Source organism: Schistocerca americana, chromosome 3, assembly GCF_021461395.2.
Source record: "Schistocerca americana isolate TAMUIC-IGC-003095 chromosome 3, iqSchAmer2.1, whole genome shotgun sequence".
In the NCBI taxonomy this organism is placed as follows: Eukaryota; Metazoa; Arthropoda; class Insecta; order Orthoptera; family Acrididae; genus Schistocerca; species Schistocerca americana.
In genome coordinates, this window is record NC_060121.1 from 53,004,481 (window position 1) to 53,019,189 (window position 14,709).

A 14,709-nucleotide genomic window follows, 5' to 3' on the forward strand; every position below is an offset into this window, starting at 1 on the left:
TGTAGATATCATACCTACTGTGGTGTAACCTATCACTTGGGTACAGTTACATATTTCGCAATGTCTATAGTACCGATGAATGATGGCTGCAGCAATAATGTCATCTTATAGTTCATATAATGGGTTTACACTTTTATTCACTTCAGGAATTTTTTCTCTTGTGGATGAACTCTGTTGCAGATGTATGAAGAATTTCCACAGACTGGGACAACAATAGTTGCTTTATGAGGCTTCACCGTACCTGCTGATTCGAGTTGTTTATTCCATGCTACCTCATTGTGGTTCATTGATGTACCTAGCCTCTACATCTGCTAGCACAGTGACAACTGCCGTTACATCAGGACACAAACATGAAGTTGAGCTGTCATTAGTATGTAAATATTGTTTGAGAAATTTTCTGGATTGTTCAGTAGACAATTATATTGTCATAATGGACTTGAGATAACATTTCGGTTAACAGTGTAAATGGAGTTGCAAAGGTTGTGGGGGCCTTGTTTGAGGGACGGGGCGCAGAGGGAGGGGGCGCAGAGGGAGGGGGCGCAGAGGGAGGGGGCGCAGAGGGAGGGGGCGCAGAGGGAGGGGGCGCAGAGGGAGGGGGCGCAGAGGGAGGGGGCGCAGAGGGAGGGGGCGCAGAGGGAGGGGGCGCAGAGGGAGGGGGCGCAGAGGGAGGGGGCTCAGAGGGAGGGGGCTCAGAGGGAGGGGGCTCAGAGGGAGGGGGCTCAGAGGGAGGGGGCTCAGAGGGAGGGGGCTCAGAGGGAGGGGGCTCAGAGGGACGGGGCTCAGAGGGACGGGGCGCAGAGGGACGGGGCGCAGAGGGACGGGGCGCAGAGGGACGGGGCGCAGAGTGACGGGGCGCAGAGTGACGGGGCGCAGAGTGACGGGGCGCAGAGTGACGGGGCGCAGAGTGACGGGGCGCAGAGGGACGGGGCGCAGAGGGACGGGGCGCAGAGGGACGGGGCGCAGAGGGACGGGGCGCAGAGGGACGGGGCGCAGAGGGACGGGGCGCAGAGGGACGGGGCGCAGAGGGACGGGGCGCAGAGGGACGGGGCGCAGAGGGACGGGGCGCAGAGGGACGGGGCGCAGAGGGACGGGGCGCAGAGGGACGGGGCGCAGAGGGACGGGGCGCAGAGGGACGGGGCGCAGAGGGACGGGGCGCAGAGGGACGGGTCGCAGAGGGACGGGGCGCAGAGGGACGGGGCGCAGAGGGACGGGGCGCAGAGGGACGGGGCGCAGAGGGACGGGGCGCAGAGGGAGGGGGCGCAGAGGGAGGGGGCGCAGAGGGAGGGGGCGCAGAGGGAGGGGGCGCAGAGGGAGGGGGCGCAGAGGGAGGGGGCGCAGAGGGACGGGGCGCAGAGGGACGGGGCGCAGAGGGACGGGGCGCAGAGGGACGGGGCGCAGAGGGACGGGGCGCAGAGGGACGGGGCGCAGAGGGACGGGGCGCAGAGGGACGGGGCGCAGAGGGACGGGGCGCAGAGGGACGGGGCGCAGAGGGACGGGGCGCAGAGGGACGGGGCGCAGAGGGACGGGGCGCAGAGGGACGGGGCGCAGAGGGACGGGGCGCAGAGGGACGGGGCGCAGAGGGACGGGGCGCAGAGGGACGGGGCGCAGAGGGACGGGGCGCAGAGGGACGGGGCGCAGAGGGACGGGGCGCAGAGGGACGGGGCGCAGAGGGACGGGGCGCAGAGGGACGGGGCGCAGAGGGACGGGGCGCAGAGGGACGGGGCGCAGAGGGACGGGGCGCAGAGGGACGGGGCGCAGAGGGACGGGGCGCAGAGGGACGGGGCGCAGAGGGACGGGGCGCAGAGGGACGGGGCGCAGAGGGACGGGGCGCAGAGGGACGGGGCGCAGAGGGACGGGGCGCAGAGGGACGGGGCGCAGAGGGACGGGGCGCAGAGGGACGGGGCGCAGAGGGACGGGGCGCAGAGGGACGGGGCGCAGAGGGACGGGGCGCAGAGGGACGGGGCGCAGAGGGAGGGGGCGCAGAGGGAGGGGGCGCAGAGGGAGGGGGCGCAGAGGGAGGGGGCGCAGAGGGAGGGGGCGCAGAGGGAGGGGGCGCAGAGGGAGGGGGCGCAGAGGTAGGGGGCGCAGAGGGAGGGGGCGCAGAGGGAGGGGGCGCAGAGGGAGGGGGCGCAGAGGGAGGGGGCGCAGAGGGAGGGGGCGCAGAGGGAGGGGGCGCAGAGGGAGGGGGCGCAGAGGGAGGGGGCGCAGAGGGAGGGGGCGCAGAGGGAGGGGGCGGAGAGGGAGGGGGCGGAGAGGGAGGGGGCGGAGAGGGAGGGGGCGGAGAGGGAGGGGGCGGAGAGGGAGGGGGCGGAGAGGGAGGGGGCGGAGAGGGAGGGGGCGGAGAGGGAGGGGGCGGAGAGGGAGGGGGCGGAGAGGGAGGGGGCGGAGAGGGAGGGGGCGGAGAGGGAGGGGGCGGAGAGGGAGGGGGCGGAGAGGGAGGGGGCGGAGAGGGAGGGGGCGGAGAGGGAGGGGGCGGAGAGGGAGGGGGCGGTGAGGGAGGGGGCGGTGAGGGAGGGGGCGGAGAGGGAGGGGGCGGAGGGGGAGGGGGCGGAGGGGGAGGGGGCGGAGGGGGAGGGGGCGGAGGGGGAGGGGGCGGAGGGGGAGGGGGCGGAGGGGGAGGGGGCGGAGGGGGAGGGGGCGGAGGGGGAGGGGGCGGAGGGGGACGGGGCGGAGGGGGACGGGGCGGAGGGGGACGGGGCGGAGGGGGACGGGGCGGAGGGGGACGGGGCGGAGGGGGACGGGGCGGAGAGGGACGGGGCGGAGAGGGACGGGGCGGAGAGGGACGGGGCGGAGAGGGACGGGGCGGAGAGGGACGGGGCGGAGAGGGACGGGGCGGAGAGGGACGGGGCGGAGAGGGACGGGGCGGAGAGGGACGGGGCGGAGAGGGACGGGGCGGAGAGGGACGGGGCGGAGAGGGACGGGGCGGAGAGGGACGGGGCGGAGAGGGACGGGGCGGAGAGGGACGGGGCGGAGAGGGACGGGGCGGAGAGGGACGGGGCGGAGAGGGACGGGGCGGAGAGGGACGGGGCGGAGAGGGACGGGGCGGAGAGGGACGGGGCGGAGAGGGACGGGGCGGAGAGGGACGGGGCGGAGAGGGACGGGGCGGAGAGGGACGGGGCGGAGAGGGACGGGGCGGAGAGGGACGGGGCGGAGAGGGACGGGGCGGAGAGGGACGGGGCGGAGAGGGACGGGGCGGAGAGGGACGGGGCGGAGAGGGACGGGGCGGAGAGGGACGGGGCGGAGAGGGACGGGGCGGAGAGGGACGGGGCGGAGAGGGACGGGGCGGAGAGGGACGGGGCGGAGAGGGACGGGGCGGAGAGGGACGGGGCGGAGAGGGACGGGGCGGAGAGGGACGGGGCGGAGAGGGACGGGGCGGAGAGGGACGGGGCGGAGAGGGACGGGGCGGAGAGGGACGGGGCGGAGAGGGACGGGGCGGAGAGGGACGGGGCGGAGAGGGACGGGGCGGAGAGGGACGGGGCGGAGAGGGACGGGGCGGAGAGGGACGGGGCGGAGAGGGACGGGGCGGAGAGGGACGGGGCGGAGAGGGACGGGGCGGAGAGGGACGGGGCGGAGAGGGACGGGGCGGAGAGGGACGGGGCGGAGAGGGACGGGGCGGAGAGGGACGGGGCGGAGAGGGACGGGGCGGAGAGGGACGGGGCGGAGAGGGACGGGGCGGAGAGGGACGGGGCGGAGAGGGACGGGGCGGAGAGGGACGGGGCGGAGAGGGACGGGGCGGAGAGGGACGGGGCGGAGAGGGACGGGGCGGAGAGGGACGGGGCGGAGAGGGACGGGGCGGAGAGGGACGGGGCGGAGAGGGACGGGGCGGAGAGGGACGGGGCGGAGAGGGACGGGGCGGAGAGGGACGGGGCGGAGAGGGACGGGGCGGAGAGGGACGGGGCGGAGAGGGACGGGGCGGAGAGGGACGGGGCGGAGAGGGACGGGGCGGAGAGGGACGGGGCGGAGAGGGACGGGGCGGAGAGGGACGGGGCGGAGAGGGACGGGGCGGAGAGGGACGGGGCGGAGAGGGACGGGGCGGAGAGGGACGGGGCGGAGAGGGACGGGGCGGAGAGGGACGGGGCGGAGAGGGACGGGGCGGAGAGGGACGGGGCGGAGAGGGACGGGGCGGAGAGGGACGGGGCGGAGAGGGACGGGGCGGAGAGGGACGGGGCGGAGAGGGACGGGGCGGAGAGGGACGGGGCGGAGAGGGACGGGGCGGAGAGGGACGGGGCGGAGAGGGACGGGGCGGAGAGGGACGGGGCGGAGAGGGACGGGGCGGAGAGGGACGGGGCGGAGAGGGACGGGGCGGAGAGGGACGGGGCGGAGAGGGACGGGGCGGAGAGGGACGGGGCGGAGAGGGACGGGGCGGAGAGGGACGGGGCGCAGGGGGACGGGGCGCAGGGGGAGGGGGCGCAGGGGGAGGGGGCGGAGAGGGAGGGGGCGGAGAGGGAGGGGGCGGAGAGGGAGGGGGCGGAGAGGGAGGGGGCGGAGAGGGAGGGGGCGGAGAGGGAGGGGGCGGAGAGGGAGGGGGCGGAGAGGGAGGGGGCGGAGAGGGAGGGGGCGGAGAGGGAGGGGGCGGAGAGGGAGGGGGCGGAGAGGGAGGGGGCGGAGAGGGAGGGGGCGGAGAGGGAGGGGGCGGAGAGGGAGGGGGCGGAGAGGGAGGGGGTGGAGAGGGAGGGGGTGGAGAGGGAGGGGGTGGAGAGGGAGGGGGTGGAGAGGGAGGGGGTGGAGAGGGAGAAGGGGAGAGGGAGAAGGGGAGAGGGAGAAGGGGAGAGGGAGAAGGGGAGAGGGAGAAGGGGAGAGGGAGAAGGGGAGAGGGAGAAGGGGAGAGGGAGGGGAGAGGGAGGGGAGAGGGAGGGGGAGGAGGGGGTGACGGGGCTGCTACTACGACACTGGGTGATTTTACAACCACAGTGCTGTATTTCTCATCACGTGTCTGGATTTCCATGTCCTTCATGAACTGAGATGTAGCAAGAACAGTACTGTAACTGCCTGATGGTAGAACACAGGCTTACTTCCTTGACCCAGATTTCCTGGACACCTGATCATCGAGGTACACGAGACTATCTCAGGAGGAGTTGGTATGGTCACCATTACATCTTTTGCAGCAGGGAGGAGGTGACAGCCAGGTTACACAGTTGGCTGCGTGTCACCAGGACATACGAGTGTGGTCATAATGATCACATTGGTAACAATGCATTGTGTTCAGAATGTGTTGTCTTACTGGTCGTTGACAGAAGCATCACTCTATCAAATGTGATAAAAAGGTAGGGAAGCCTGGCCCTACTCCAATGGCGTAGTCAGGGAAGGAAAAGTTGCTGTGTAATATGAAGTTGCATTCAATGATTGTTCACAATTCATAGAAACTTCGTTCTGATATCAGAAAGAACTTTGCATCTAAATACACTTCATGTGTCAAGCATCCCACCAATACCAGCCACTCTGACCAGGGGATCTCCACAAGGGTGCCACTGAGCCACAGCGAGGGCCATCTGGTATGGCAGCCACTGCCGGGGGTTCCAATGCTCCGAGAAGGCAAGCAAACACAACTTGCCATACATGGAGAGTCAAGAGGTCAGGAATCAGGAGTGCGATCCCTGTGTTTTCAGGGGGCTCAGCCATATCGGTACATAATAGCCTCATCCCTTTGGTGACTTAGGAGGGTGGAGGGTGGAAGGAGGCTAGAGGGTGGAAGGGCGAGGGAATGACGGAGAAGGGGGGGGGGGGAGGAATCCTCACCACAGATGCCAGGGAGGGAGTTGTTCCCCAAGTGGCTGACACTAAAAAACAGGAAATTTTGAAGTGGAGGTCAAACCTCAAGTGGGGACCTAAACACCAAAAAGATGAATGAACAGGTAGAAGGAACAAAATTGTAAACAATACAAGAAAGCAGGTGCATAGCCATGTCAATTTGAATCGGAACAGTGAGAAAGGGTAAGGAGGGGGCAACAGGGAATAAACAAGGATAGGAGAGCAGGGTGACAAATTCAGCCAGTAAAGAAGAACTTGCTGTATTGCCCCATGTGCACCACGTGTTAAGTCAATAAACAACTGTGAGACCCCAGTGAGGGATCTGACTTTACTGCATCAGAATGTACCATCAAGTTGCCCATCATAAAACTGCCATCATTCAAACGTTATGTAAAGCAGTTCAGGCATTTTTGTACATTTATGAGTCTTCTGGTTAATAATGAGGAATTATAGGACACTGCTAAATAACCATTTGCTTAGTTCAGTAATATGTGCTGCTCACAATATGATCACCCATCTTCCGGTGACTAGCACTAATTTTAATGCAGCTGTTGATACGGTATGCAATACATAGAATAATCCTAGATTGATTCTGTCAGCACATCTGAAAAACCTATTGGTGCTCCCTTTAGTGACTGAAAAGGTGCAAGTAAACTTCAGGGACTACTTCAAGCAATGTTAATGAGCTGATGGCATTACAACTAATTGTATCCTTGCAAGACATAATTATATCTCATTTATCTGTAGAAAATGTTGACCAGTCTGTAAGAACAGAATTTAAATCCCACCGGAGTTTCAAACGCTTTCCGACATTAGGAAAGAGATAGGCTTTTCTCTACAATAAAAGCAAATCTGAAATTGTGAAGGCTACAGACCCATATGGCACAGCACATATGGGAATGAACATCAGACCGCCTGCAACGCCAAGCACATGGTGCATCTGAGATGAATCTAGTCCCTGCTAGTGCTGCATTTTTCATGTGCCACTTGCTTCATACTTTGCAGAAGTGCAGAAAATTCAGGCAAGGCGTGTGTAGTGAACAAAAAACCTAATGTGATGCACAACAAATTGTTTGCCCAATTGCTTTAAGGGTGTTCATAGCACTTCTAGTTGCACATCTGTATGCTGTCATGCTTGTCAAAAATGGCACCACACAGAAATAAAACACACAAAATGGAACAAGGTAGGATTGTCCTAGTGACATAAAACACAAACACAATGGTGTTTATCCATCAAGTACATTGTGTTATTGCTCACTTAAGTCATCCCTGGCATACAAGTGTTGCTTACAACAATAACAATATGGTTATAAGATAGCAGTGGCACATGAAAAACTTATGCTCTCTCAGCTTCTGACTTGCAGACACAATTTATATCTGAAGCATGCGCATAGTGCCTCTGACTTCACAAATGGCTAAGTAGAGCACCCATTCAAGGAACATACCAGAACATACGGAACATACCAGAAACAAAACAGCGCATCTCTGTTCAAGTCGACGTCTCGGTACATGTGTTTGCTTGAGCTAATGTATCAGCACTTGCTGAAATCTTTGCCTCTGAATAATACAAATTTTAAGGAGTGTTAATTTGTATCGCTAGTCAGTTGTGCCAGTCATTCATATTTTCTACTTCCTGGCCCTTATTGTGTGAAGCTTTATTTGTGCAGATTACTGTTTCCATTGATATGTGTCAGCAGAAAATGATGTGTTCTACTTGCCTGGCCCTAGAGCAGAGGTATGTTTGCATTTTGCCATGGTGGCGCTTCCATCATCATGTGGCGCACAGATTGACTGGCTGTCTGCTGCCCCCACTAGTTGCACTGTGGTGGCTCTAGGGAAGTGAAGTTGCTCATTTGACACATGCTGTGGTAGAGCGTGACCTCTGGGCAGGAACCATTAGTCTGCTCTTTTTGGTGAATTTATTGAGTAATTAAGTTTATTACATAAAATAACAAGGGACAAAATATGCGAGTCCACATTCTATTTCTTTTCCTTGAAGCTGCTCCATACGTAGTTGTGAGGTATCAATGTCTTTATTACAGAAGAAGAGCAGCGATGTGACTCACACTTCCTGGAACACACAACTGAAGATTCAAAAGATAGATTCATTGTTCGTCTTCCATTTCAGGAAGAGCTGAGTTTGTTATGCCATTCTTTCCACAATGTATCAAAATGATTCTCTTAAACTGAACAGACACTAGCAAGATAATCAAAGTTTGTGGAAAGCTACACAGAGTTTATGAGGGAGTAAGAATATTTAAGACATATGGTAACAGTAGTCATGACAGATAACATGCCACATCGGCTATCTTTAAAAAACAAGCTCAACTACTAAAGCAAGACTAATGTTTGATTGACTTGCCAAATGGAACACGAATTTGTCACTAAACAATCTTCCAATGGTAGGACCAAACATGAAATATAATTTGTACTCTTTAAGATTATACTTCCACATGCAATGCATTGCCTTTTCAGTGGACATGGAAAATATGTATCGACATGCTTTGGTAGTAATTAAAGATCACACTTTCCAATGAATATTGTGGAGGACTGATAGATCTGCTTCATTTCAGGAATACACAATGACTTGTGAACCCTTCCTTGCAGCACAGTATCTGTTATGATTAGCCCGCGAAGAGAGTGAGCAGAGTGAAGCAGCAAACATTCTCACTAATCATTTCTATATGGACCACTGTATCTCAGGTTGTGATACAGTAAGTGCTGAATTTGAGCTCCAACAATACCTCCTGAAGATACTGATCACAAGTGGATGTTCACTAAGGAAATGATACAGCAACAGTGCCAAACTATTCAAAAATGCACCCTGAGTGGTGCAAGAAACACAACTACTTTTTCTGCTTGATAATGATGAGGATATTAGAACTTCAGGTTTATTCTAGCAACCAGCTGATGATCATTTTAAAATTGTAAACAATGTCATTCCAGCACCTAATATCTACAGCTTCACAAAACACACACTCCTGTGTGACACATCAAACATTTTTGGTCCTTTTGGATGAATTAGTTCCACTGTGATCACATTTAAGATATTTTTGCAATGTCTAAGGCAGCATAAGTTAATGTGGAATGAGCCCTTGCCCTCAGAGTTTCACTCCTTGTGGCAGACACTGTACAGTCAAATTCTTATGACAGACAGCATGCACGTTGATTGTATAGTCATTGCACGAGGGACACCTATCAACATACAGAAGTCAGTACAAGATTTGGATGACTATCGAAAGATTTTCATTTGATTCTATTTCATGTGTCAGAGACCTATCTGAATATTACTGGAAGCAAACCCCATTAGCAAAAGTAGCTACACACTTACTTTTACTTCACTCAGCACAATCTGTGGTACATGAGATACCAAACACGAAGTTAGTTTTATTGAATTACTAAGCTACATATGTTAAAGTCTTGACACCCAGAGACAAGAAGACCTCTCTATGAAGTGCACAAGTTATCTATTTAACAGCCACAAAAATATTCTTGAAGATTTTTTTAACTTTGTCTGGCTATGATAACAGCAAGAAGAGTTACTCTACTATCATTTTAGAAAGGTACTTGATGTGTAATTGCAACATCTAAATATTTTAGACAACTGTAGGTATCATACCTACTGTGGTGTAACCTATCACTTGGTTACAGTTACATATTTCGCAATGTCTATAGTACCGATGAATGATGGCTGCAGCAATAATGTCATCTTATAGTTCATATAATGGGTTTACACTTTTATTCACTTCAGGAATTTTTTCTCTTGTGGATGAACTCTGTTGCAGATGTATGAAGAATTTCCACAGACTGGGACAACAATAGTTGCTTTATGAGGCTTCACCGTACCTGCTGATTCGAGTTGTTTACTCCATGCTACCTCATTCTGGTTCATTGATGTACCTAGCCTCTACATCTGCGAGCACAGTGACAACTGCCATTACATCAGGACACAAACATGAAGTTGAGCTGTCATTAATATGTAAATATTGTTTGAGAAATTTTCTGGATTGTTCAGTAGACAATTATATTGTCATAATGGACTTGAGATAACATTTCGGTTAACAGTGTAAATGGAGTTGCAAAGGTTGTGGGGGCCAGGAAGGAGTGGAGTGCAGTGCAAAGAACAATGAGAATGAAGTGGAGATGAATAGGATACACAGAAAGGAGATTATTAATTAAAATGGGGTTGTGAAGGGCAGCTCACAGAAGGGCTGAAAACCCTGGGCTGATGAGGAGGGCCAGGAAACAGTGTGGGGTTTATTACATGACACAAAACCATACTTGTTTTGCTACTGGTGAAACTCACCTGAACTCTGCCATTCTCACGGGTGCTACCCTCTACTTTCACTCACCTGAGCAATAGGAGGCGGGCCTTGCTCCTCAACGAGGCCTGATTGACAAGAAAAGAAATTGTGTGTTAATATAAAAACTACTTTATCTGCAAAGGTAAAACAAACATGTGATTAACTAAGAATGTCACATTGTGACATGGTAAAGAACAGAATTATTTCAATCTTTTAGAGTGCCTATTGATCAGTGAATAACTGAGCATCTTATCTACTCAATTATGTACAACAGAGAACATTACTAACCGAGTTCCAGAAAGCCAAAACTTTATTCCAGTTGGTGGCTGCTATATGAAGACTGCCAGGGGCAAATAAATTTTTACTGTCAACATTTCACATAATTATTGACCAAATTTTACAATCCTGTAGTAATGTGCTTATTGAAACATACAACTTTATGTTACAGGATTAACTCACTGTGGCAAATGTAACAGTTAGGAACTATGTGTATGACTGTATACAAAGCCTCACTCACTCCAGGCATATGCAAACATTATATTCGTCCAGTATTTTACAATGAGAGCACTTAGTTACATGCAGAAAACTTCGCCCCCAATTTCAAATTATCATCAATTTTTCTCAGGGATACCCCACACAAAGTAATAGAACGAATGGTTATCACTTACCACATTTTTGCTGTTCATGCAATCAAAGTGCTACATCAAACAAATATAATGCAACCCTCCTTTCTTCACTTACAGAAGGGTAAATGCTTGGCGGATGATGTGGGATATTTCTCAAGTGCTTTCTTCGTGGAGGTGAGGCAGGAAGAACTTTGATGGGTATGGCAACAGGATGGAGTAGGAGACATAATAGGAATGAGGTGGAAGTGAGTGGTGTACCTTCTGGATGGTACCTTACAATGCCATATTGTGAAATTCAACAAAGGGCTCTGATGCTGTCATTTTAAGAGGCTTGGAACAAACTCAGTGCTGCTCATCTTGCCCATGACTGCATAGTTTGTGTACAGGGGCCCATAACACTGGACAATTTTCCAGTACTCCTGCACTGCACAGCCTTCATTGATCACAGCACAGTGGCTTACCAGCCAACCCAAGTCACAAACTCTACATTAACTATCTACTTCGGAGTGTCATGGCTATTTTAATAAGAATGCAGCCCTTAATATTGGTGTCACCAGTGCAACCTACACTTTAGGTGCCTACAGCAGTGCTTCTCAGTTGTTACAGACTGAGGGCTGAACTGGAGATTCAAGAATAGTTATCATAGTAGCAAATATCTTTCACTGGATCAGGGCATTCTCTACCTTGTCTTCACTAGAAACCTGTTTCATGTTGTTACACACAAAATGTGTTGCAATGACTCTCTATTCTCCTTGGCTACTCAGGAACATCTCTCTTCTTGTGCTAGTTTCATTACTTCTTTGTCTCTGGTAACGTATTAACAGTGTCTTGTGTTCCATTGGGTAGCCTTTATCTCTGTGTCATTCCATCTCACCATCCTCCTTCAATGATGATGTGGCCTGATTCCTGTATTATTCTTCCAGGTCTGTGCCTCCTGGATGGCACTGCCATCACCTCCATGAGGATAGCAGTTGTAATGTTTTTTGCTGCTGTATAGACAACTTTTCCTCTGAGCACAACATCAACATTGGAATCGAGGACTTCACCAGTCCAACTTGCAGTGCTCACCTGACACCTTAAAAATGATTCTCATATTAGAAACAACCTTAGAACATACAAGAACTATTTTTATGTTGCTTGCACTAGGAAGCTGCATCACTTGCACAACATTATCATGTGCCTTCTGTGTTGCAACGAAATACCAACGTTATGGCTACCTGAGCAACATTTCCCTCCTTGCGCATGGATCACCCACAAGAGGTGGGACATATGACCGTGAGTGTAGGTGGCCTATGGCAGTTACCTGCCAGACTTCTTGTAGGGGTGTGAAGCAGGAATACAAACAGTTCCAACACATTTCGGCCGTAATAAGTGAAAAATTTGTTCTAAATGAGTTATGCGATGTATTCTGTGTATTAACTGTAATTATTGGTACCATAAAAAATTTGTCAGAGTTAACCGGAAATAATTTAACAGAGAAAAACAGTGGACATGCCACCTGTGCATCATACTAGCAACTGAATCCAAAGTAAACAATAGTCTAAAAATGCAGGATCACATAATTACGTCATTGAAACAAGAAACAATGGACCTCAACCTCAAGGATAAAAGCCTACTGGTGAAGTATCATGAACTATTAGTGAAGTGTAATGAACTTGAAGTGGCAGTAACCAATAAAACCACAAACAATGAACTCGTTATCCGCACCCCAAATGTACATATCGGTAAGAAAAACTGGCGTTTGACAGGACAGCATACTACAAGAAATAATCATGCTGTAAATCATGCTCAGAATGCAATGCTCAGAAATCGTGTGTCGTCTAGCACCACGTGTGATCATAGCTCTGTAAAATCTGTATGTAAACAAACTGCAATGGAAAACAAAGCTAATGTGGGGGTAGACCTATGTGAAATGGATCCAGAAAGTGATTTTAAAATTGTAACTTCTGATAACCACCTGGTGCAAGATGCTAGCAATGTCAATTTATATTGCACTCTATCTTACACAGAAATTAACCCATAGTGAACAATCTGCCACAAAGCGTATAAATAATCCACCGACGAACAAAATTTCTCAAGCACCAATATATGTGCTGGACAAAAACGAAAGAAATTCCAGAGCGTTATATAGCAAGAAAATCTCGGAAAAAATGAAAGTACTAATATTAAGTGACAGTGATGGAGGGGCCTGTGCTCAAATACTGCAAGACAAACAAGGGCCCTCATATAAGGTGAAAGGCATAGTAAAACCTGGCGCCCCACTAAAAGAGGTGATAAAAAACACAGAAAATTTGATAAGAAACTTCAGTACACGTGATACTTTGATTGTAATAGGGGGATTGTAACAACGACGACGCTGTACTATTGTACATAAGTAATTTTTTTCTTCTGATTTTTCAATAAACTAGTGTAATTGATGTTCTGATTTCATTTCTTTTTTGTTTCATGTCATTGTGTTAGGAAAAATGTAAATGAGTTTCAATGTGAATATTAATGTTTATGTCAAATGTGAAGCAATATTGTGACAGAATTGAAGTGTAACAAATGTTGAGACTGTTGTAAGATGTTTAAAATGGTAACTGTGTGTCCGGTCCATACGTAGGCAATGTGTTAGGATATGTAGAAGGCAAAACCTCGGGTGAATACTATGTCTGTAAGAAAGCGGTAAAAGATGGATGGCAGGCAAGCGCGGGAAAATGCACGCGGGCACTGCACGGCACAACAGGCTCAGTAGTAGTTGGAGTTTGGCATTGGTCTGAGCAACACCTTCTGGAGTGAGGGGCTCTCCTGGAAGATGTAGTTTCACTGAGCCTCGGGTATGCTGTTCCAATGCCCACACAGCATGGAAAAATTCCATAGGCACTAAATGGAAAAGTATTGTGACGCTAAGAAGAATTAAAGTGCCAATACGTCAAGAGCCATAGCTGTGGTTGTATGTGTGCTCTGTGCCTCGCCATCTCACTGCCCACCAACCGCCGCATTGATACAAGCAGGCTGAAACTTTTAGTACTGTATTTGTATGGACCAGATAGTGAACTATTCAATAATAACCTAAATTTTACCACAACTTTCTCCTCATTGAATTATCCTCACAACTAACCTAGACGGGGTCCTTTCCAAATGTGGAATCCGAGTGTCCAGAAATGAAAAATTAAATTTTGTGTTAATAATAATTACTTGCAGACCTAGTTATGTTAGAATGGTTTTTAAAGAACTGTTTTGTTAATGAACCAGTAAAAGAATAACAAAGGTCTAACGAAGTTGAAAGATAACTTCAATATTGAAATAGTAATGAAGTTTAATTATTTCGAGACACATATAAAGGTATTTAAATGAGAAGCAAATAAGATAAAAAGTGTAGTAACTCATATACTGGAAATCTTGAACACATGATAATTTCAGTAATCAATATTTTAATATAGTGATCAAAACAGTTTCATGCCCCCCCCCCCCCCCCCCTCACCCACTCCCCCTCCCCCCCCCCCCCCATCCACATTTATTCATTTGAATTTTTAAGTGTTCTAAATTGGTTTGACCAGCAAAAGTTAAAGTCAATATAAAAGCCTAAATTAATCAATGATTTATATTTATAGAAAATTGACATTTTGTGTGTGGCTCGAAAGTGCTATTTCTAGGGTAACCTATGACTGATTTTAATCAGATTAATAGACAGTATAAAGTCTTGTAGTATACATTATAGTGTGGTGTTATGTATTTATGATCTTTCCATGTCCGTACAGAACGTGAAACTATCAGTTCGGTAGATTTTCTTGTTCTAAGATTTTACTATATTATGCAGTGTTACTGTGTGTTGTTTTGCATGAATATACAGCAACTTGTACAGGGAAGAAGCTCAGTTAATGCCTAATTAGGCTAGCGACCGTATTATCATCAAATTGGTAGCATCTTCAGTATTACTTTTGTTCCATACTGACGTGTAATTCCATTTTGAACTTACTTGACGGATCATTGATATTACAGAGTGGGTGTAAGTCTGATTTGCCACCATTCAGGCACACGTGGTCAATATC

The 14,709-nt window shown here is 51.6% G+C and overlaps 1 protein-coding gene across 1 annotated transcript in view; it reads left to right on the forward strand.

Annotated features, from left to right (window-relative positions):
- Nucleotides 1–465: 465 nt before the first annotated feature.
- Nucleotides 466–14,709, forward strand: part of LOC124605864 (uncharacterized PE-PGRS family protein PE_PGRS54-like) — a 79,137-nt gene continuing 64,893 nt past the window's right edge. Inside the window, exons 1-2 of the mRNA XM_047137810.1 lie at nt 466–2,075; nt 2,121–4,722. Of these exons, the coding sequence (XP_046993766.1) occupies nt 466–2,075; nt 2,121–4,722 (4,212 nt within the window). The remainder of the gene's footprint in view (nt 2,076–2,120; nt 4,723–14,709) is intronic.